This window comes from Podarcis bocagei (assembly GCF_964188305.1).
Source record: "Podarcis bocagei genome assembly, chromosome: 12".
NCBI lineage: Eukaryota > Metazoa > Chordata > Lepidosauria > Squamata > Lacertidae > Podarcis > Podarcis bocagei.
The window spans coordinates 20,603,183-20,628,801 of NC_138137.1; the positions used below are offsets into that span (position 1 = coordinate 20,603,183).

General features: G+C 40.8%; 1 protein-coding gene across 11 annotated transcripts in view; it reads left to right on the forward strand.

Moving 5' to 3' along the window:
• Window positions 1-25,619, forward strand: part of ZNF385D (zinc finger protein 385D) — a 560,232-nt gene that overhangs the window by 279,708 nt on the left and 254,905 nt on the right. Inside the window, exon 1 of one of the 11 annotated variants that reach the window (XM_081164662.1) lies at window positions 9,676-9,700. The exons of the other annotated variants lie outside the window; for them this stretch is intronic. Coding sequence (XP_081020788.1) covers window positions 9,691-9,700 — 10 coding nt within the window. The 5' untranslated portion in view covers window positions 9,676-9,690. Of the gene's footprint in view, window positions 1-9,675; window positions 9,701-25,619 lie in introns of those variants that run through there. 11 annotated transcript variants of the gene reach the window in all.

The following is a 25,619-nucleotide window of genomic DNA, read 5'->3' on the forward strand; positions in this document are numbered from 1 at the left end:
AATAGCTGCACAAAAAGCAGAAGCTGAGCAGGTTGAAGTTTCTCATCACTACATCTTCATGCCGAGGACATTTTCATCCCTTGAATTTCTGCACACTATGCATCTGTAAAATAAGCATCAAAATGAAAGGCAGCATGATTTGTACAATATACAGTACCACCCTCCCCTAGCTTCTGAATATTTTCTTTTCTTTCTAGCTTACTTCTTGAGGAACAGAGCATTGAACCTGTCCTCATGTTATGAGACATAGAATGAACATAACTCTATCAATAATAGTGGTGGTGGTGATGATGATGATGTAGATGTAGATGCACATGCACACCCACTCATCCACACACCTAATCATATACACAAGTGGGACCCTGTAACAACATTGTCAAGTGCTTCTGCTCAGGGTTACAATCATTCCAAGCTACAGTGGTACCTCAGGTTACATACGCTTCAGGTTAAATACGCTTCAGGTTACACACTCCGCTAACCCAGAAATAGTACCTCAGGTTAAGAACTTTGCTTCAGGATGAGAACAGAAATTGTGCTCCGGTGGTGCAGCGGCAGCAGGAGGCTCCATTAGCTAAAGTGGTGCTTCAGGTTAAGAACAGTTTCAGGTTAAGAACGGACTTCCGGAATGAATTAAGTACTTAACCCGAGGTACCACTGTATTGCCATTTTTCAGAAGGGATCACTCTGTTCCTGAAATTTCAGATCACCTTGATGCTGGGTCCTATTCTGTCATTAGCCAGTCACACTCTGCTCAAAGGCAATCTTTGCCCTTAACGTGCAAACACACAAAAAAAATACATTCAGAGCAGTCCTTAACTTTCCAAGGGAATTGTCTTATTCCCTTGATAGATGTGGATTCTTTGATGTAAACTTCTAAAGGCCATTTTCAAAGTTTCACTGTAGCTCAGCGGCAGTGTATTCTATTATTGATTATAAGGAAGTAATTTGGCTTTTGATTCAGAGCTGGTATACCATATGGCCTTACACAATTACTGATTCTATTGTTGTTACTTGAAAACAGAGCTTATTGTACTGAACAAACTATTTGAGTGTGGTGTAGGGCCAGGTAGCTATAAGCACTGCCCATTGGAAGTTATATATAGATTCATGAATTAGTCTACATGTATATTAGCATGATAAGGTCACTAGCATGCTGAACATTCTCATTACCTCATTTCACCCACTTGCTGTAGTTAATGCCATTCAGCTGATATGATGAAGATCTCCGCCTGGTGTTATATGAGGACAGCTAAGCCTTTTCCCTGCTCCCATTCTTTCCAACAGAAATTTTTAAATTCAGTATTTGTATGGCAGTACAACAAAGATTCTTGCTACCTCTCTTTCCCTCTATTCCCTGCAGATTTACAGTACAATTTGATTCAGACCCTCCAAGTGTCTCTTTTTCCCAGGGATAGTCCTGAATTTTCAGAAGCTGTCTCACTTTCTGATTTCCGGAATACCCCACTTTTCCTTAGGACGTCCCTCTTTTCATCAGAGAAATGTTGGGGCGTATGGAGTTATCCGGCCAGCCCTGTATAGGGAAGTTTTTAAATGTTCAATGTTTTATTATGTTTTATATATGTTGGAAGCTGCCCAGAGTGGCTGGGGTAACCCAGTCAGATGGCTGGGGTATGAATAATAAAATTATTATTATTATTATTATTATTATTATTATTATTATTATTATTATTATTAGTAGTAGTAGTAGTAGTAGTAGTAGTTCATCCCTATTTTCAACAGAGAAATGTTGGAGGGTATGTTTAATTTACTCCAACTACAAAAGTGTATCCAAGATATTCTGGAGGTCAACTACATGGCTGCACTGTTTGCATACCGCTGCTGGTTGAGACACTTGAAATTCTCTTGTGTGAAGCAGTCTGATAGATATAGTTGTTCGGGGGAATTGGCAGCTGGACTGGCACATCAATGGTTACAGAGATGCTGCGCTTGGCAGCAATGCATGTGATAACTGAAAAAGATGCTTCAATGATCATGTTGATTTCTCACTGGGAAGTGTCAGGTATAACTATGGACATTCCAGATAAGACATTATTCTTTCTTTGTGATTGTATTTATGGGCCTGCTTGACAGGAAGGGAATTACTGATTATACTACATGCAGTGCTTACGGCCAGATGAGGAAAGCTGAAGTACTTTAAAATCAGCATACACACTCCAGGGTCATCTTGTGGAAGCACAGGCTAGAAATTTCCATGATCTGATTTGAAACAGCAGCAAGAAAACTTAGTGCAGGCTGAAACACTTATGCAAACCGAGCCTGAGACTCGAGTTATATTATATTACAATAATATGCCACATACTGTTTAATTGAAAACTAGGACTTCAGCTGATTAATCAATGTAATTAGTCGACTAAACCTTTAATTGCATATTAAAATTTGTTTCTGATTAATCAGTGGAACTGATGGCAGATAAAAACTTAATGGAGACTCTTCTAAGTTGCAGGGAATGTGGCAGTTTTTTCTTCCTTAAAGCGTATTTGATAAAAAGAAAATAAATCTTTAAAATGTTTTTTTTAAGGCTAGCAGATAGTTTGTCTCTTAGGTTAAATGCAGTAACTTCTGTTTTTAAAATAAAAAGTTTTCTTGCTACACAGCACTGAAGCTGACTGGGCTCAGAGGAAATTGGCGTCAGTAAGTACCGTATTTTACTCTTTATAAGACGCACCAGACCACAAGACGCACCTAGTTTTTGGGGGAGGAAAACAAGAAAAAAAATATTCTGAATCTCAGAATCCAGAACAGCAAGAGGGAACGCTGCGCAGTGAAAGCAGCAATCCCTCTTGCTGTTCTGGCTTCTGGGATAGCTGTGCAGCCTGCATTCGCTCCATAAGACGCACACATACATTTCCCCTTACTTTTTAGGAGCGAAAAAGTGAGTCTTATAGAGCAAAAATACAGTAAATGTTGGCTAGCATAAAGATGCAAACAGTAGTTTTGTTGCACGAGTAGGAAAAATGTCTCACTTCTATGGATCTCGGGCTTCAGAATTAATTTCAACCTTTCAATTGATTACTTACGGTAGTTTAAAAGCCAATTAAAAGATCGAACATATCTCATAAGTTTCAGAAACCATTGTGGTGCTAAACCTTTGTTAAATGAGAGCGAGAAGTTGTGTATTGCATGAATATCCCAAAAAAATTATTTCACAAGAACTCTGGAACCATAACTGATTCTAAAAAAAAAGAAAGAATGGGTGGGCCAGGGGAGGGAGTGAAGTGCATTAGCTGTTTTATGCTATTACTCAGATGACTGAAATAAGTGGTCATAATATGTGACCTAGCAAGTGGCATTAGGTATTTTATAGCATACATCAGTTTGATCTTTAGATGGTTGTCAGGATTAATTACAGAACGCTGCAAGTGTTGCCTTACAAGTACACATAAGAATGCTTTTATGTCCCAGAAATGTTTAAAGAAACTAAATAGATTCGCTTTAAAAGACTATCGGGCTGCAATTCCATATACAGTACCAGAGCTTTCCAAACTGTCTTGTCATGACACGTTAGTGTGTTGACTGCAGTGTTGTGGGAACTCTCCCCACACTCCTCCTGGGGCTGGAAAGGCGTAAGTTTAACCTCTGGTTTGCTTGTAAAACTGGATTACAGTGGTACCTCGGGTTACATACGCTTCAGGTTACAGACTCCGCTAACCCAGAAATAGTGCTTCAGGTTAAGAACTTTGCTTCAGGATGAGAACAGAAATCATGCTCTGGCGGCGCGGCAGCAGCAGGAGGCCCCATTAGCTAAAGTGGTGCTTCAGGTTAAGAACAGTTTCAGGTTAAGAACGGACCTCCGGAACGAATTAAGTACTTAACCTGAGGTACCACTGTACTGTGTTGCGAAATGATGCATATCTAAAAAGTGTGTCACCACTGTTACAGAAATGACAGGGGGGGGGTACACCTTTAAAGTTGTTACAATGTTACAAATATTATGCCTGAATGTATCCTTTTGACTTGGCAGCTCAGGGAAGAAACCTAGCTTTATAAATTCGTAGGAAATCCATACTTTAACCGACTCTCCTCATTCCAACGCTGTTTTAACCCTTAAAGAAAGGTCCAATTCCCTACAGGAACCAAGAAGCAGGCAGTAGGGACAGGGCATCCCTCCATAATTCCCCAAGCGTGAGAGCAGGTACATGGCCCCCCACCCAGGGAGTGACCAAGAGGGCAACAATAGACATCCGCAGAGGCAGTTTAGCAAGTCAGGTGTTCTGAAAGCCCATCTCCAGACAAGTTCTGAGGGCAAGGATATGTAAAGAGTTTTATTGTTCTTTTGGTGATGGGTACTTAAGAGGTGTTGGGAAAGGTGTCTGATAAAGTGACCTAATGTTGAACTTGTGTAACCCTTGTATACCCCTCCCCATTTGTGACATGCTAGTGATGTAGTGATGATGGGACAATAATGCTTCTCGAAGTGAATTCTGGGGGAAAGAGGGAAGTTTTAAAAGAGGATGTCACCCCATGCTCTGGGTTCATACTCCTGTGGGGACCTGCTGCGCAACAACAAAGATCGTGGTCTATTGACCACTGTTTTGCTCCAAATTACTTGGCTGGAACTTCCTTCTCTTACTGACCACATAGACTTGCACCCCAATGAACTGTTGAGTAGTCTCTCACCCCGGAAATTTTTCCATAACACAAACGTGGGAAATTTGGAAAGCTCAGTCATATGCAGTTCTAGGGAGCAAGCCCCACTGACAGGGCCGGGCCAAGACATTTTGGCACCTGAGGTGGACCCCAAAATGGCTTCCATTTCCCAGTTCAACATAGGAATCTGCTTTCCTGGTGGGTCCTGCTGCCTGAGGCAATTTCTTCACCTTGCCTCACCATGTCTTATGGGTGGGTCGGCCTTGAATAAAAATCTACACTGGAATCTGCTGCCCCTGTGGATTTTGCCACTTGAGGTGGTGGCCTCTCCTTGCCTCATGGGTGGGCCACCCCTTTTACTTTTGAGTAACCATGCATAGGATTGAACTGCTAATGTAACAGCTGGGAGTGCAACTGTTTACAACGTAGTCCACAAAAACTCATACATAAAAACGAACCCAACACCATTGACAATTTATCAGAATTAAACTCCTATCCCCTTACATAAAGAAAATATAACATAAGAATAAAAGACTTCATTTATCCTGTAAATAGCCTCCTTATTTACTTTTTGTGTACTGTCTCTTTTATATGTGATTATTCCAATTTTTCCTAGTTATGACTTAAAAAACCACAAAGTCTCCTGTAGAAATTAATCAAAACAAGTCCAGGGATATATTTTGGGGCAATGTTTGGTAAAGTATTCTCTGCATTTTCTCCATTCTTTTTGAAATTCTTGTCTGGGTTGCCCCCTAATTGTCTCTGTTAATCTGGCCAGTTCAGTAGAATCTAATAATTTATCCTGCCATTCTTTTTTTGTTGGCACAAATTCTTTTTTCCAATTTCTGGCAGTTAAGGTCCTTGCTGCACCTGTATGCCACCTTTATCTTTGAAGGATCACAAAGTGGTATACATGGAAGAGGAGGAGCGAGGTGGCAGGGAGGATGGCACAGTGTAAATGCACCAGCAGAGCCAGTCTGGTGCATTTGCACTACACCAGTCTCCCTGCCTGCCACCTTCTCCCTCCCCTGTAAGCAGTAGTCACAGCTGTCAGGTGAGTGTCGCCACCCCTTCCCACTGTCTGCTACTGACAGCAGTGCAGCTGAAAATTAAATCTCAGAGAAGGAATTGGAAATGAAAACCATCTTACTTCTGGAACAGAATTAGGATTACCATAAGAAGTGTAGCACTCTGGTGGTGGTGGTGGGGGGTAGTTGTTATTAGTGCACTTAGATGAAAAGCGCATTAATGAAAGCAACATATTGTAGTGTCTACCGCCAGCAGAAAACACATGCACGGTTGGATTGGAGGGCTGTCAACCCCTTTTGATTTGTTGGGTGCATGATGTGCAGGATATCAGGCTGTAGGTTGTTCTATTGACTTTTCCCAGCAGGGGGATAAATCAGCTGGACTTTATGGCACTGGGAATCATTTGGCTTCAGTGGCTCTGCACTGAAGGGGGGAAAAAGCAGATTGTAGAAGGATTAAATGGAGCTAAAACTCTTTGATTTGACTGTTAGTATTACAATCCCACAGGGAACAGACCAAATCCAATTTACAATACACAAGTGGCTTTTCCTTTTACTTAGTGTAAAGTTATAACAGTGTGTAGCAATTAGACTAAGCTGTGTGCAGTTTGTATATCCTTTTCAAATCGCAAATCTATCTCGAAACCTCAATCTATGTGGAACCATCAAAGTTCAGATAGATATATTTATAATTACATTGATTGATTGATTTCACATGGCTCCAGGATCTGAGCATATCTGTGTGCCTATCTATTGAAGCAATCACTCTTATTTTTTGACAGAGATAACGCACAGTACTTTTTGAAATTTAAGGGATATTGAAATTGAGTGTTCTAGAATGCTTCACATAGGACTATGATCCATGTCTTCTCCTCAGTTTCCTTGAAACATCATGAATTTGTAAATTATGAAATTCTGAACTTTCTTTTTTTTTTTTAAAAAAAAATGCCAGCTATGCAGAGCTACATGTGTTTCACTATTTTTTTCCATTAGTTCACAGAAAGCATAACTTTTTGTTAGCAGTTGGTTGTGCTGCCTTTGGTTTGCTATTCATCAGCAAACCAAAGGATGCTTGATTCAAATTAGATGCCTTTTTATACTTCTGTGTTAGTCAGATTCAGTACTCTAAGCTAAGTGTGTGTGTGTGTGTGTGTGTGTGTGTATCTGAAATCAATTTATTCAGCAAAATTAATCTGGTTAGTAAAAATGCTGTTGGCAATGTACGTCATAATGACAAATCCCAAAATGAAATGGCATGTTTTGGCTGAATTATATATGACTGCTGATTGTGTGCTCTTTGCTACCAGACATAATCATTAATTAATTTCCAAGTTCTTACTATAGTGCATCAATCATTTGGGGCAATTTATATGTCACACTATCTGTTAAATATTAAACATATCTTCCTGCCTTTGTTTATCCAGAAATAACTTATACTATAGAAATGGTTTTAAACACACACACACGTTTGTTCTATATGTATTCCATGTTAACACAAATCTATCTATTGCTCTGGTATTTTGGGATGCTTAAGGCTTCAATCCTAGGTTTCCACTATTTTGAATAAGTTTCATGGAACAACAATGTACTTGCTTTGGAGTAGGCATGAACAGGATTGCATTGCACTACAGTGGCTAAACATCAATATTATATTCAAGTGGTAGGATTCAGTAGTATGCTAATATTGGGTTTGTGGAATAGTATGTTAATAGAACAGAGCTGAATGGGGGTGTTATGTGCATGTGTGTTGGGGGGAAGGCATTTCCTAGGTGGCAAAATAGGGTCTTCTACAAATGCTGGGCGTGGGGCGCTGAAGGGCAAGAGCTGGGGCTGCTTGGGGATTGTGGTTATAAATACTGTAGGAGGGTTAATACAATTGGGGTGGAAGCTGAGGGGGTTGTGGAGGCAAAATTGGTTGGATGTGGATCATGGGGGAATCAATAGAGGGTGAGGGGAGGGTTTTATCTCTTCCCTCTCTTCTGTTCCAGCCTCCCAGCCAGCCAGTGCTCTGGTTCTGTTCCTGACTGGGCCAATTCAGCCGCGGAAGCAACTCCCGCTTGCACGCAGACCACCTTCATTTTCATGCCTCCTCCTCTTTCCTATTCCCCAGCTCCCCTTTGCACACACCCCTTGTTAGTACATTCACCCCTTTCTCCTACCTCTTCCTTTTCTCAAGTCCTCCTTCCATGCAGATTGCCCCCGCATTCACATCTCATGTTCTCTTCTATTTTGCAGCCCTCTTTGCACACACCCCCACTATGTTATTTGCCACTGTATCTTTTTAGATGAACAGAATATTAAGAGCAATCCAGTCACTTAGCTTGTTGCATATTGTATTATTTATATGTTGTTAGCCGCTCTGAGCCTGGCTCCGGCCGTGGAGGGCGGGGTACAAATAAAAAATTATTATTATTATTATTATTGTTCAGTTAAAGAACGTTAAGTTCAGTTGATTGATGTTGTCCATGTATGGATGTTTGCTGGTTAATAAAATACTTGAATCTGGCATTTCGTGTTGGAGATAATACATGGTACCAAGAGTGAAATACATTGTGTGAAGGTAGTATGGAATATTTGAGGATTCCACATCCTATATTTATCTCACCTGAGGCAGCTGAGGAATGGAAGAGGGTGAAGTTTGAGTACAGTGGTAACTCTGGTTACATACTTAATTTGTTCCGGGGGTCTGTTCTTAACCTGAAGCTGTTCTTAACCTGAAGCACCACTTTAGCTAATGGGGCCTCTCGCTGCTGCTGTGCCGCTGCCACACGATTTCTGTTCTCATCCTGAAGCAAAGTTCTTAACCCGAGGTACTATTTCTGGGTTAGCGGAGTCTGTAACCTGAAGCGTATGTAACCTGAAGCGTATGTAACCTGAGGTACCACTGTACAGTGCAAAGGTGTTAGTTTCTGTGTTGTACCCATATGTGCTATTTCTCGTATCCCGTGTTCTTCCCTTTTGAGTCTATTCTCTTCCCTCCCATTGTTTTAAGCCACTACTTTCACCCTCAGTGTTCCTCTCATCTCGTTCCCATATCATGGCCACTGCTGTTGTGCAGCCTGCCTTCTCTTCTGCTCCCCTACCCAGCTCTGACTTCATGCAAATCCAGGATTGTGATGTGGCACTACAACTCTTCCAATGCGGTCTGCATAATGACACTCTTTTATTTTATTTTTTTATTATACATAAGAAATAGTTCAAGCATGCAAGCAAAGTTTACATAGAAATGCAAATGTTGGTGCCTTTATTTCACTTTATCTCCTTGTAGTAGTAGTAGTAGTAGTAGTTTGTAAACCCTTTTCTTTCAAATTCTTCATGACTATGCACTCGATTTTTAATGTATGGAAGTGGATTCCTCCTAGATTAGAGAATAGGATCATGGTTATTGAATACCTTAAACAAATATACCAATAAAGGTCTAGCTCTTAAATTTAAGCCCTGGTTAATAGAGCAATAGAGCTAGGACAAATGTATTTGATTGCAACTTGCTTTCTGTAGTGCTCAAACATGCATTTGAATATGTAAGGGGGAAAGGAGAGGTGCTCTTGTGATCATAAATTACACCTTAAATGCAGGGACTCTGCCACGCTGCAGTTTGAACAGCTCTTAAAATGCAATGAGAAAAGCAGCAGATTGACAGAATTTAGATGGATTGGTTTGATGTAATTTCAGGGTGGCTGAGTTATTTTTCTGTGACAAGCTCTCTCATCCAAGTCTTTTGAAGAAAACTGATTCTTTGTCTACATGTCTCACCCTGCTGTCTGTAGCAGATTGTGCATTGTTTCCCTGCATATTGTAGGAGTCTTCTTTTTCTGGACAAAATCAAATGATCACCTATGAAAAAGCTAACTGCCCTGAGGCTGTATGTCCAATTGCTAGTGGCTTATTCAGGTTTGACACTTCTCAGTGTGATCCTTACTGCTTTTTGTAAAACAGGCCGGCAGGGGAAAGGCTCAGGAGACTTTATTCTATTCATTTCTGTAATAGTTTTCATGCCACTGGAGGCTTAAGAAGATTTGTACTACCAGCTTTCTTTTCATTAGAAGAGACTGCAATGCTGTTGGGTAAGTTAATGCATGTATGCCTATTCTTTTTAAAAGGTGAGAATTATGAAATCTATAAAGTTCCTATATTGTGTTATTATTTTCATAATTATTATTGGCTTGTTTTTAAAATATTTTATTCTGACTGTGTTTTAGCAAACGTAAGAGTTTAAGAACTGAGGCATTTTCATGTGTGTGGGCTAGAGAATTAGGAATCTTGACTGCTCTTTGAATGCAATATTATGCTTCGCTGATTTTTGGCAGAAGGATGTTTAAATTCCCCCTCTCTCCTTGCAAGCAATCCTGGTTATATTTTTAGCATAGCTCTTGCCTTGGAATTTCATGTGTTTCCTTTTGCAACAAAGTGCAACAGTCTTGCAGAATTCACTTTGGACTGCACAATGCAGAAATGTGCCATACTTTGATGAGTGCTAGATTGGCTTTTTGAGGGGGAGAGTGTCTACAATTGCTTTGACTAGAATAAGCTGAGAAAGTAAGAGATAAGCTATGAAACTAGTTTTAGAGGCAAACTACACATTTCTGTTTTCACGAGACTCTCAAACACAAGTTTGTTTCCCTACTGAGATAAAAAGCAGCAGTTAGTTATCAAATTTGCAGTGTAAGAACTTGCTTGAGGGTGAGGTCTAAGCAATTCCTTTCCTTCCTTTATAAAAATGTTTGTATACCACAGTTTCTTTTTAAAAAGACCAAAGCGGTTTACATCTATACAATACATCTGTACATCTGTACAATAAAACCACACAGAAATTAAAACAAATAACCTACTGACTATATATTCCCTGCAACATCATAATATTTAAGTGGGACTTGCTCTCTGATAACTGTGTATATAGGACTGTAGCCTCAGTCTGCCCCTTTGACAGAATAGCTATCAGCATGGTTATTTGAATGTTAAATTCATCTAAGATTTGCAGCAGCTTCGGTTCTGAATTGGCATAGGTACAATCTGATTCACAATATTGTTATGTATTTTGATTTAGTCATTTTAGTGCCACTGGAATCAGTTGTTATAATGTGAGTTGCACAAGTGCACAACCATGCTCAAGAGATGCTCAGTATTTTTGAAAACCCAATTTGTTCCAATTGAACTTTTGCCTGGAAGGGTCCTGGAGGGCTGTGTCTTAGGCAGCTGAATGAGTAGAAAACTTTGTTTGGCCTATAGATTGGATTTGAAAGTATAAATATTAAAATAGAGGTAATAGCTGATAGATGTGTTGCATGTTGCTTGTTACAGAAAGGAGGTTATCACAAGCAATAACTTTTCCAAAAGGCAGACACCATATATGTACTCTATAAACAGAAGCAATGCCAGTGAAAATACACATTAAATTTTATTGTGAATTTTATACTTCCCATATTATACTTCCCATATTTGGGGTTATTGTTTCATAGAATCATGGAGTTAGAAGGTACCCCCAAAGAATCCCTGACAGATGTCCATCAAATTTCACCTTGAATGATGGAGAGTCCACCACCTTCCAGTTTGCATCAGCTGAGTGCTGCTAAGGAAGTTGCAAAATCTGTAGAAGGTGAATTGTCTAGCTCTATTTTTGCATGCACGCACCCCCCGCCCATGTGCTCTTTTTACATTATCTTTAATACCATTTGCCCTGAGACTGGAGAAGCAAGGGGAAGCATACTCTGCCCTCTGTCGCAAGTTAGAGAAATAAGGTGCTATCAGGTAGTTGAATCCCTCCTATCCAGAAAAGAACACCAGCAAATGACACCAGCCTCTCCGAACAGATATCAATGCTATTCACAATTCACCTCTTCATTTTGCCATTAACAAACTGATTCATCTTCTCCACCTTTTCTTTCTTCCCCTTGTGTATTTTGTCTTTATACAGTCATACCTCAGGTTACAGCCGCTTCAGGTTGCATTTTTTCAGGTTGCGGACCGCCAAAACCCGGAAGTACCGCAACGGGTTACTTCCGGGTTTCAGCGGTCATGCATGCACAGAAGCGCTAAATCGTGCTTTGTGCATGTGCAGATGCACAGACGCAGGTTGCGAACATGCATCCCGCCCAGATCACGTTTGCAACCCGAGCGTCCACTGTAGTTTGTAAACAAGACCAGGATCTCTCTCTCTCTCTCTCTCTCTCTCTCCCTCCCTCCCTCCCTCCCTCCCACCCCCTCCCTTTCTCTCTCACTGTGTGTGTGTGTAATGTGAGTTGCTTTTGGAGACAATGGGGTAGACTAAGTTAGTTGAATTGGGTCCTATTGAAATCAATGAGATGTTAGTCATAATAAAGTCCCACTGATCTCTTCTGACTTGAGCTGGATCCAACCGACACTGTAAAGCAGAACAAATAATAATAATAATAATAATAATAATAATAATAATAATAATAATAATTAATAATAATAATAATAAATCTAAGCAAAATGTATATTATTTTTCCTGGCTGTTTCTAAATAGTCAGGTAGATTTGATGAATTCCAGACTTGGAGCCGTTGCCTAGCGTAACAACAATGGTTGATGATGCATATGAATGCAGCACTCCTGGCCTAAAATTAACAGCCATTCCTCTTGCTCTCCCAGCCCAGCAGAGGAGCACAAGAGAGCTCCCCACATCTGTGATTATGGGCTGTGAATGATATAATCAACATGCAGACAGTACACATCCCTGTCCAAGCTAAGTGATGCCTGTTGCAGGGGAAGGGGGACTCCAGGCATTTTATTGAGTTAGGTATAGACCAATACTTTAGTAAGCGGTGAATACAGGGAGGTAGCACCTGTGCATCCATGTTGAAAGCAGGAGTTCAGCAAAGTGAAGCACAACTAAGGCAAACAAGGTGATTAATCCATTCAGGAAGATGATTTGGGGAAGAAAGTGGCTCAGCTTGGACACACTGCTTCTTTCCTTCACTTTCTGGAGTGCAGCTTTACTTCATTACCCAGTGTCAGGGAACTGACATCGGAGCTAGAGGCGGAGGGAAGGCTCTCAAATGATGCTGGAGAAGGGCCCAGCAGGGAGAGAGGCAGCTCCGCAGATGGGGAAGCAAATCAGCGCAACACCAGGGATATAGAGGGGCTGATGGGGGAATCGGCGAGAGGGCTCCAGGACTCTTCACCCGACACCAGCGGGGAGAGCACGGGTCCTCCGCTACCCACGCCCACCCTGCGCAGAAGACTTCCGCGCAGAGAGAGTAGGAGGAGACTGGGTGTCAAACAACTTTTATGTTGGAAAAGATTTAAGAAACGCCCACTGACGGATTCTGCTAGCGACTGAGGCAGCCACGAAGTGAAGGGCTGCCCAGACTGAAAGGTTTAGCAAGGCAACAAAGCCTGGAGAGGCGGCAACTTACACACGAGCAACCCATACACATTACACCCAGTCACATGTTCACTTAGACTTTCACTTAAGATGATCCCTTACAGTCACAGGTACTTTGGAGAAGAAACTTTGTCTGAGAACGGAAATGAGAATGCAATCCTGAATAAAATACTACTTTTTTTTGTATATCTGGAAATAATCAAGAAATAATCAGAAGTCCAGAAACAATGACCTTGCCTCATTATCTATTTTTTCCTGCATAGAAATTGGCCTATTACACCACTCTGGGAGGTATGTATTTCTTTAAAAAAAGCTTGTGTGTGTGTGTTTCACATGTAACCCCTACACACACTTGTGTAAGAGAGGGGTCTTTTACATGGGTCAGCAGCGTGCTACTCTGAAATTGCATCTAAGAAGTTCAGAATCCTAGGGATTTACACCCACAACAAGAGCACGCTTGAAATACCGTTTACCTTCCTGCCACTTTGGTACCTTTTTATCTACTTCACTGGTGTGCTTTCAAACTGCTAAACTGGCAGAAGCTGGTACAGAACAAAGGAGCTCACCCCGTGGCATTGATTTGAACCACCGGCCTTCTGATTGACAAGTCCAAGAGGCTCAATGGTTTAGACCACAGCGCCACCCTTATCAAATACTAGGGTGTTGTGAGCTCCTATGTTATAGAATTCAGTCTTGTTTAATGTGCAACGCATAATCTTTTGTTCAAACCCCTCATTCAGAATATCTCCCCAAATTATCAGAATCTGAAGTTATCAAAAGATGATGGAAACTGTGGCAAACAGTAGTGTAAAAATAAGAGAGGTGGTCATCACTCAGGAGTGCAGTACTTCAATTTTTTCCCCACTTAGCAGATTAGCTGAAAAGAGGCCATTTGCGCCCTATGATTAAAAGCACCAAATTTAGTGCCTAAATTATTATTGTTATTAAAATTTCAGATGTCTCTCTAGGTGAACTCAATTACAGTGACACAATGGAGCAAATAAATGTAAAAGCCATTGGCCTTATTTTATCCTAAAGGTCAAATACATCAGACTGAATAATGGTTAAAATAGACGTGAGAACCACAAATGGGGCATTGATCAAAGACATTTTGGATTACAGGCCTCTTTACCTAGATTTTTAAAAGTTGTCATTTGTTTCAGCCTTGCACTGTGACAAGGTTTATATATGCAGTAAGTGTTAGGTTTAAATAAGCAGTAAGTGATTTTCGTAATAACTTTTGACTTCTTCCATTAATAACCCTTTTTAGTATTGCTGTGCTTTGTTTTGCAGCACAGAGATTCAAGTCTTGTTTCTGTTGTCTCCATAGTAAAGCTTGCTAATACAAAGCAGTTGTATAAAGCTACTCTCCAAAGGTCACTAGTGAGCAAAAGAAATGCCTGCAGTGAAGCCAAGAGCCAAAGCCAGAGTGGATTAACAACAGGTGTTTGCCTTGCCCAATGGGTTCATTGCAGTGGATTAGCCTAACAGCTGATATTCAGAGATGTGCATAACTTCAACAGTGCATAGAAGGAAGGATGCTGATCTGATTTGTCCAGGATACCACTGTAGCAAAATGAGTCAGCTTTGTATATCTTCTGCATGTCAGTCGCAGAACTGTAGTAACTGTTTATCAGACCGATGGTTTGTGATAATATTGATAGGTACACTAGTTCCAAAATTGTGGAAACCTTTTGGAGAAAGTGCATTTCTGAGGTTTGATGGCTCATAACACTACTTTTTTTAAAAGTAATACCATAAAATTATATATCAATGGAAAGATAATCTAATGAAGAATGTAATGCAACAAAGTTTGTTCAATTATCTGCATTCTATCAAAAGTTACAGCCAAATAACCAGAAAAAGGAGTGTTTAGAGAGCCAATCAGGTGTCATCTTGTTTTGGCAATGATGGCTCATAACACCACTTTTTTGCTTAATACCATAAAATAATATATCAACAGAAAGATGGTATTATTTTATAGTATAATTTTGGCCACTACTGTATAATCTAGGATTGTTCACCAGTTATTTGCCTAGACACTTCCATGCCGCGTCTCCACTTTTGTGCCAGTTTTGCTTAATTCCACTAACACACCTGGAAGTGCTGGTTGACCCAATTTAGCAGAGCAGCATAATGGATTGAAGCACTGGTGCTGTTAAAAGCTATAATGTTGTGCTGGGGCCTGATTTCCGCACTACTTATTCCGCAGTCCTGTTTCCACTCACCTGGGAGTAAGCTCCATTAAACTTAGGGTTTTATATGCTAGTATGAATACCTTGGATTTCACCCGGTAACTCAGTGGCAACCAGAGGGTGCTTCCAAGACTTGTGACACATGGCGCCATTAGGGTGCCACACCTACCAACCTGGCAGCTGCATTCTACGCTAGGTGCCCCCTCTGGAATGAATGGATGGGTGGATGGGTGGATGGATGAACTAGTCCTCTGATAACTAGAAAGAGAAACAACAGGATTTGTTGTTATTTTACAGTGGATCTGAGTCAATGAGCTTTTTTCAGCTTCACAGCGTATGTACATATTTTTGTTTAATATCATGCTTTTCAGCTTGTGAAGCTTATCCTATTATTCAGTTAGTAAACTGTTAGGATTAAAACTATGAATAAATAGTTTCAATTAAAAACCATGAGTGTAGAAAAATCAAAAGAAGCTTTCATTCTCCCTCTCATGCTCTCTCTCTGATAAAATCCTTGATTCTTCCTGTATTTGTCCAAAACTATTCCCATGTTACAATTTTTACAGCAGTGATCACTGAAATTCTTTTTTAAAAAAGCACTTTGGAAGCTATTTTTGAACATGCTTTACCCAGATTGCAGTACAAACTAGGTCAAGGCATCAGAAATCCTGACCTTAGCTGTTAAGTTGGGACACAGGTGGGGTTGCTGCTGGCCTGCTTTCTGCTGTGCCGTACTTTCACCACTATGGGTGGGCAGAAAGCAGTGCTGCCGTTATCAGTTCAGCTGCTGATTATTTGTTATATTTGTATAGTGTCTGTCTAGTAGTCTATAAAAATTAGATTTTTGTAATTTATTTGAGCAGGTGGGAAATCTGGGTCAGGGGCAATGCTTACATTCAGAAATTGTAGAAATCCTTAGCACACAGTGGCTTACCGGTTTGTTCAAAGTCCACGCAGTACTCCTTATTTTCTTCAGGGTTTCTTACAGCTCTCTAGATCAGTAGAGAGTACATTCTCAATACCTAACAATAGGAAATATAAAATAGTTCAGACAGTCTTGCTGTTCAGCAGCATTGAGTTGACACATCCATTTGCTCCATAGGCAGCCTGGTATTTTCATCAAGGAGATCTTCATTCTCTAAGCTGTATGCAGTTTAACTGGGGGATAAAGATCATGATTCAAATCTTAAAGTGGAAGAACGACATTTTCCCCCTTTTCTGTGCTTAATTTCATTATCAGGCTGTGATAGCAGTGACCAACATAGAACAGACATGGTATCTGACATCCAGGATCTCCATGAAATCTCCCTGCTTCTTGACTTCCGGGTTGGCGCCATCGCCGAATGGCGGACTCCCTCAGAGCTCCGGAGGGAGTCTGCTCGGCAGGGGCTGGGTCCTACCGCGCCGGCGACGCGGGGACCCTTAAAAACCACGGGCACGGAGCCCGTGGACATGGGGACTCGGCTGGCACCACCAGCGCCCTCCCGACTCGTGAAGGAGCCTTTTTAAAGGCTTCGGATCGGGTGCCGGGGAGTGGCGTGGTGCTTTGAGTCTATCACTTCCCCTGCCGAGCGCAGCCGCATGCCATTCGATGGAGAGCACTGGCTTCTTCCATTTGAAATTCGGACTATCAACAACAACCCGTGAGTAATTGGGAAACCGGGTACAAAAGGAGAAAAAAAGAATTTTTTTTCGGATTCGGCACGAGCGGGGGTGATCTAAAAAGGAAGTCAGTCCCCCCCTGATTGTAAACATTCTAAAACAAGGACTGGGTAACCAAGATCGAAAGAGAAGTTTATTGCTGATAAAAATCATTAATTCCACGATGGGAAATTACAAGAATTGTGCTGGAGGAGAAGAGTGGAGGGTGAGAGGGAAAATGCAACCCACCCCCTGGGAACCAGGGTGATTCGTAGAGCCTGGCGAAGAGAGACGGAGACTTTGACAGCTGTCAAAGTAGCTGTCAAAGTTGGAGAATATAAAGAGGATTTTGTTACAAGGATTTTGCTGGCTAATTCTGTTACATTTTGACATAATATGGATATAAACTGTCGGAAAATAAGGAACAACAAGTTGACTTTTGGATTAGAGGATACAAAGTTACTGCAATCCCCCTAGAGGGGTTTCGGGACATTACAAGCGGTCGTACGTGGAAAATTACTCTGGGACTGGCACAGGACTTATCTTCTGGGAAAGCTGCAAAACTGAAATAGTATTTTGTCTACAGAGGTGTTTACATTAAAAGGAGACAATAGAATTTTCTATTGAAGAAAGGAAGGGACTGGACGTAAGTTTTTGTTCCTGAATAACAAACCTCTGTAGAGATACCAGATCTCGGAATAAGAACGTTTTAGCAGCTGAACAAGACAAGAAACCTGAGAAAGTAAGGAATAAAAAGAACAAAGGACTAACTACGACACGGAAAGAACAATGGGAGGAGCAACAAAGACCAAGGAAATTAAAGGCCTCTATTAGACTGGAATTTTGGAAGTTAAACATCATTAAAATAAACAAATTAAAAGAAAACCGGCAAGGTGGAAGGGGAAAAAAATTTGGCCATGGACTTGAGACCTCCAGGCTGACAACATATAGACTGATGGACATGGGGAATCTAAACCGGGGAAGGGAGGGGGGAGTTTTGGAATCCAAAGGCTATATAACCAACTTTTTGAATTTACTTATATTTTTTATTTTCTATTTCTTTATATAACTTTTCTATATTATGGTATTTTGATTTGATATGTTTAAAAAAGGGAATTCGTGGAAGGAAATTGGGGCAGATCTTGGGGAAAAATCTTTTTTCTTTTTCTGTTAAAGATGAGGGGTGATGGTAAGATTGTACAATTTAAATTAGCTAATGGGTTAAACATATTAAGTTTTAAACTGGGAGTGAGAGCTTGTGGAACCAAATTAATGAAAGGGGAATATAGTCGGGAGGGGGAGGAGGGAGTCCTAGAAAGAAGGTAATGAAAGTAAGGTTTTAAATATATTTCTTTCTTTTCTATCTTTTCTTTTCTGTTATATTGGAAACTCTAATAAATATGTTTTTTTTTTTTAAAAAAAAGAAATCTCCCTGCTTCTTCATTCATCTCATGTACAGACAGTAGCAGATTATCATTTGGTTGCCTCCTTATAAACTAGGGAGGGGTTTGGAAATCAGGTGATGAAGAGCCCACAGCTCGGTTGCAGTGCACATGTTATGCTTACATAACGTCTCAGGTTAAGTTGCTGCCCTCTTCTCCCCCCACCCCATGCAAAAAAGCGAGGGATGACAAAAAGAATACCAGTCAATACACTAAAACTGTTTATTGCGGGGCCAGAGGGATGATGAGAGATTTACTCAGGTCCCCAATTCACCTTGGGCAACTGAATAGGGACCTGAGTTCTTCCACGCAAATTGCACAAAAATTATACAGTACCCACTGTTTGTTTGTTTGTTTCATTTATATCCCACCTTTTCTCAGCGTTAGGGAATGGTCTGGATCTGAAGATGGGGGAATGCTGTCGCAGGCAGATCAGCTTCTCTCAGAAGAGGAGGGGGAATATTCCCCCCCCCGGGTTTTCAGAAGCAGAGAGAAAGGCAGATACAGACACAGAAGCTGAACAGCTTATAGAGGAGCTACCCAGCTACGAGATAATGACAGGAGAAGCGGAAGGGAGGGGACAGCTAGGAGAAACATCGATCGAGAGTATGGGGTCCCCTGACTTGGAGGTCTGAATGTATCAGAGAAAAAGGAGGTAGAGGGAGGGAGGAACTTCTAGTTGGTGCCTTTCTTGCTGTGGAAGTAGTAAGGAGGTTTAGAGTAGACAACTGGCCTCCTTTCAGAGAGCTGTGTATTTGTGATCACAACATGAAGCTGTAATAAAAGGACTATAAATCTATCAACTGCTCATTAATTCTTATCTGTGAAGTTACCAAAGGGAGGGAAGGTCTCTTGGAGCTTGACACTCAAGGAGTTCAAAGTAGTGTCCACGGGTGTCTCTTCCTCCCCACTTTATCCTAACAACAACCCTGTGGAGTTGGTTAAGCTAAGAGGGAATGATTGGCCAAAGGTCGCCCAGTGCGCTTCATCGCTGAGTGGGGATTCGAACTCCGGTCTCCCAGATTCTTATCTCACACTCTTAGCAGTACACCACGCTGGCTCTCTCGAACACCACACTATAGTAACTGCTTCTTTATTAGGCAGATGCATTACTGATTGGACTGCTTCCTTTGTTCTGAATTAATAATCACAGAGCAGCAGAAGCACCTTAGAGGCTTTTCATGGGATATACACAACAGAGAAGGCATCTACCGGAAATCTGAAGTCTAAATAAGTGCTACAAGTTGAAATAGACAGCACTGGTCTATCATTGTAAGACAGGTTATATAGAAGTAGATGACCTGTGTGTTCTAAAGGTGGGTAGTGTGTGTGTGTGTGTGTGTGTGTGTGTGTGTGTGTGTGTGTAAGGTAACTATATACAGTGGTACCTTGGGCTACATATGCTTCAGGTTACAGACTCCGCTAACCCAGAAATATTACCTCGGGTTAAGAACTTTGCTTCAGGATGAGAACAGAAATCATGCAGTGGCGGCACAGCAGCAGGAGGCCCCATTAGCTAAAGTGGTGCTTCAGGTTAAGAACAGACCTCCAGAATGAATTAAGTTCTTAACACGAGGTACCACTGTAAGTGCTTAAAATTTCTCACGGGAGAGGTTGAACTCTATGGAAGGCTGTTTATCTGTTACTCCAGACAAACTGAGTTTAGGAGTTTGGAAAAGCAAGGAATTTGGGAAATCCATGTGGCCAGAGCTTACAAATGCAAGAAAATAACTCATGCTTGCTTTCCCTCTCTTTCTGAATGTTACGTGAACTAACTGCTTAGCTCCCCCCACTCTCACTTATTAGCCTTGTGTTACATTTGGAACTGTAATCCTGAAAACATAGACGGAACCCATCAGTGTGCATAAACCAGTTTAGATGCATAGATGTTTCTCTGGCTACTTTCCTTCAAGCAACTGTTTTTAGCCATTCAACAACATAAACAGAGAATAGATTGTGCTTCATTATGTAATATTAAAATTTTAAAAGTCTGCTTTCCTAGTTTCAATCACCACACTTGTCCTTATTTTTTATCTTCTGAAATGTGTGTTTCAGATTAAGAAGCTTGAATGTCTGCTGAGAATCGGATCCAAACATGCCATGAATTAAAATATTAATACTTTGCTTCTTAATGAACAGAGACACTAATACCACTCTGTGTATTAGTCTTTCAAGCTGCCATGCTGATTATGAATATAAATTGCATTATGGAAGAATGCTTTAAAAAAGAATTAAATCCAAATGTAGCATTTGGTGTGCAAAGTACATTTGTTTTGAAGGTTGTGTTCAGTGGATTATTTCTGTCAAGCTTTCTATTTATCACCTCTTTAGCCATAAGATAAAACATCCCTTTCTGTTGAAATACAATCACAGTAAAATGCCACCTCATCTAAACAGATGACTGTAATCAAAATGCACTGTTTTTAGAAATATTCATATTTCAAACAATTATGTTTAGTGACGTCTTGCCAGTTAGGCTTGTTCAGCTAGGAACTGCATTTTAATGAGAAAGCAGAATGGGCTTTAGCCGATACGATCCGTTGGCAGAAACACAATCAAATGAGGGAAAGGTTTAATTGGTTTTATTTAATTCAGTCACATCTATGGTTCTCAACAAAGACAGCAGAAAAACTGTTGTGGAACTATGAAAACTGAGTATTTTCATTGGTTGTCATTCATTAACTCCAAATGTGTGTATGGTACATTCATAAGGTATTAGAAAGCATTATTATTTTGATTTAAAAGTATCAAAATATTTTAATTTCTTTCTCAGTTTTGTTATGCCTGGAGTAGTTGGTCTAGATTAGCTGAGAAGTTCTAATGAATAGATAGTCTAGAACCAGAATCACAACCCAACCACTTGGTGAGTTAACACAGGGTTGACTACGGTGTGTCATGAGTAATGGACACTGTAGGTTTGGGACATTACATGGTAAATGCTCCCCTCCCAGATAAAGATTTAGCATTATGGCATATTTTCCGTAACGTTGTTGTTGGCGTATGACTTCAAATGAACAATCAGAATCCACTTGTGTACAGCATGATATTAGCTAAATGCCTAGCAGCTGTTTCGCAAGTATGTGACTAAAGCAACCAAGCTATAAATCTGAGCAAACTGCATGAAAGGCTATATAATGCAAACTGATTACTTTAGGTCTTGAATTAATCTGGCTGTGAATAAAAATAACCAACAACATACCCTCTTCTAATTTTAACAACCGCTGTTGGGAAAAACTTGACATGAGTAACCATTACAAACCAACACCGTGATCAAACAACACACACACACACACACACACACACACACACACACACACACACACACTACTAGTCCCCATGAAGGTGGACCTTTAATCTCTATGTCAAAACCAAACAGTTAAGGTGGTAACATTAATTGGATTTAAATACTGTGTAGAATACAAGTAGCCTTTTGTGGGTTTTATGGTTTTAAAAAAGAGCAGTAGACTGTCTTGTACAGTGGTGCCCCGCAAGACGAATGCCTCGCAAGACGAAAAACTCGCTAGATGAAAGGGTTTTTGGTTTTTTGAGCTGCTTCGCAAGACGAATTTCCCTATGGGCTTGCTTCGCAAGACGAAAACGTCTTGCAAGTTTGTTTCCTTTTTCTTAACACCGTTAATACAGTTGCAACTTGACTTCGAGGAGCAACTCATAGAACGCAGTGTGGTAGCCTTTTTTGAGGTTTTTGAAGACTTTGGTGATTTTTGAAGCTTTTCCAAAACTTTCCCGACACCGTGCTTCGCAAGACGAAAAATTCGCTAGACGAAAAAACTCACGGAATGAATTAATTTTGTCTTGCGAGGCACCACTGTATTTTGCAATATGAAAAGCAGAAGGTGTATGCTGATCCACTTTGACCGTAGAGGCTCTTCACGTGGCGTAGCATATTATTTAATATGGAATTTATTCACATAAGTGACACGAATCTCCATACAGCACTGACATGAGGATATTCCACACAACTAGGTTTGCCACATTTGTTCTGGCAAAATACAGGGCAGGGCAGGGCAGGGTGAGGTGGTTGGGTGGCAATTTAAATAACATTGCATGGATGTCAGTACTTTTAAGTTGTGGGTGAACGTATCAGACGACACAGCAATTCTTCAAACAGCTCTTCTTCATTCAGAGGCCAGAACAGAACTGAGCTGAAGGGCTTAGTCAGCCTGCTTATATAGAGCTCCAGTACACATAATTGTTACAACTTTCTAAAACTATCCAATCACTGAACGTCACTTTCGAGAACTTCAGGGTGAGAACTTCAGCACATAACAAGTACGGTACACTTTATTATCCTTAAGGGGTACAACACGGTGTATGGAAGCATAGGAGGTGTTAACAAATGAATCTTTCATTTAATTGGCTTATTTCCATGTAACATAGAATAGAAGACAATGTACCACAAAACTAAGATTGTGGAAGAACGTACCATCACAAAACTAATTTTTCAATTGTGTTTTGTAGTAGTGCACGTATTTAAGGAGATTCCATGTAGGGGTGGTTTTTATGTTCATAAACAGAGTAGCGTGGAAAGCGCTTTTAGGTGTTTGAATCCCATGGCACTCCAATAATATATGCAGGAAGAATTTGGATTGAGTGAATGATGTACTTCCTTTCCATGTCAGCACTGTCAGTAGCTGCATGGGGAAGACATTACATCGTTCAGAAGCCCCATGTTGTTTCTCCTTTTAGACATTACCCACTCTGGGACCCAGAGTGGTTCCCATGAAACTCTGCTAACATAAATTCAGCTTTATTGTTACTACTGTATACATGATTGCTATCATCCTGGTATTTTATGCAATCTGCCATCTATTCTTACCATTATTTCTTGGACGTGGACATCCGCCTAGCTTGACAAAATTTGGCACCCTTATTTGCATTCAGTTAAGTGCTGCTACTTATAGTGATTTAATGGGCTCAACTCTTTTGTCCACTCCTAGCTCCCTTGATTACCTTAATAGCAGGTAATTCTAATATCTCCTGCGGCAGTGTTCCTTAGCAACAAAGGAATTAGAAGAATAACAAGTGGAAGCCTGGGGGGGGGGGGAATCAGCAGAAAGGCTTATTCTAATTGGTGTAATCTAAATTCAGCCCTTCTTACCTCTATGCAGCCAACTGCAAAAGCACACATGAAGAAGTGTTATTCTAAATGGAACAATATTCATTTTTTATCTCAAAAATGCTAAGCACCTGGAAGTCATGTGACTTACCAAAGGAAATAAAAAGCTTTTTTTGGAAAAAAAACGGAGCCATCCTAACCCTCACCAGAGGGGATTAGGATTATGCAGAAGAGCTCCTCTGTTGGGGGAGATGTTCTCCACTGGTTGCAGCAGGCTGTCTACCCTGCCTGCTCTGGAGGCCTCTGATAGGTCTATAGAAGGAGCCTGCTGATGGTCTCTACTGCCAACAGGGGCTAAATTGGGGTGTTCTGGGATGCTGGTGGTGACCTTGGATCTGCAGATCCAAAGCTCCCTTGACCCGATGTGGATATTTTCCATTCAATTGTAAATTGGGATTTCAAATATTATAGGCAGCCTTCATGAGTAAACGAGGCTTCCTGCTTCAGACTTCACCATTTGACTTGTGGAGGATAACTGGCACAGAATTGCAAGGGTGTGGAGCTTACTGTGCTTTGTCCTATTCACCCTGCTCACATGTAGCTTTTACATGCAAGCAGCCTGCCTGAATAGGGCTCATAACAACAACATATTGACAGTGTTTGGCACCATTATGGCATTAAGGTACAATGGTACCTTGGGTTACATACGCTTCAGGTTACATACGCTTCAGGTTACAGACTCTTCTAACCCAGAAATAGTACCTTGGGTTAAGAACTTTGCTTCTGCATGAGAACAGAAATTGTGTTCCGGTGGTGCGGCGGCAGCGGGAGGCCCCATTAGCTAAAGTGGTGCTTCAGGTTAAGAACAGTTTCAGGTTAAGAACAGACCTCCAGAATGAATTAAGTACTTAACCCGAGGTACCACTTTAAATGTAACATTAAGGAAAACAGGAAAAGGACAGGAAAGAGCAGGAAAGGGTGAATTATTGCAAGTACCTTAAAGGTAAGATTCATATTCTTATTTCAGACCAAAATGGGGCAAGAATCTGCCCCAAACTTTATCTGAGAGCTGCATATCACCAACGTGAGTTTCACCCTGGCTCTAGATATATCACCACATTTACCACTCACTTTCATCTTGGGTGATACAAAGACTAAGCTTTGGTGTCTCTTCTTCTGCTGAAATTTTTGAGGATGTAATCCAAGAAACTCTAGCCGGGCTCCTTGGTGTCTTGAACCTCAATGATGACATTCTTGTGTTTGGAGCAACTCAGAAGCCACACGATGACACCCTTGAAGCAGCTTTGGATTATGTGCAATACAATCTCACAATGAATCCTGGGAAGTGTGAATACAACGTGAGTTGTTTGGTTTTCCCCCTTTCATGTTTTCTTTCTCATGATCCAAAGAATGTGGCAGCGATGCAAGAAGCTGCAGAGTCACAGACTTCATTTTAGCTAAGGAAGCTCCTTGGCCTTGCCAATATTGTTTTGTTCCAAATCTAGTGATCATAACTCAGCCCCTAAGAGAGCTCACCAGCAAAAACAAAGCTGGGAATCAACTGATAAATATCAAGCAGCTTTATCTTGGCTTACAGTGTCCCTTTCTAGCTATACAACAATGGCATATTTTGAGCCCCCAAAACACACAACTCATAAAAAATGAGCGCTTGTTAGGCTTGAGGGTCTTTCTATATAAACAGACTCCAGTAGCTGTATATTTATCACAGCATATGCAAATAAGCACCTCAGCTGTTGAATATCGCTTTTCACAAACAGAATGAAAAGCATTGGCTGTAGTGTGGAATGGCTTACACTTCCACTTGTGCTGATTTGGACACCATTTCATAATAATCACAGATCATATGCCACCACAACCCATGTTCATCAGCGATTCGTTCCAACTACCGACCCACATTGAACGTTGGATAGCACAACTTCAAGCTTTTAATCATACTCCAATATATTGTCCTAGCAAGTCAAATGCTGCTGATTATTTTTTCATGACATCTGTGCCTCAGACTTCAACCATTCACAATTCCGAGGAACTGACCAACACACTTGTACTCTTCGTTTCATCCCAGGCTGCTCCAAAAGCTGCGACTCAACAACAAGTTTAAAATGCTGTGGATAAGGATCTCTGTCTGCAACATACAATTCTGACTTTTCAGAAGTGGCAATAACCTGTTTTCCTTCACGTGCTTTCCACTGGGGGCCAGAGCTTCCTTAAACTTTTTTTCATTATCTATTAGGAACTGACTGTCACCAACACAAATCTATTACTGT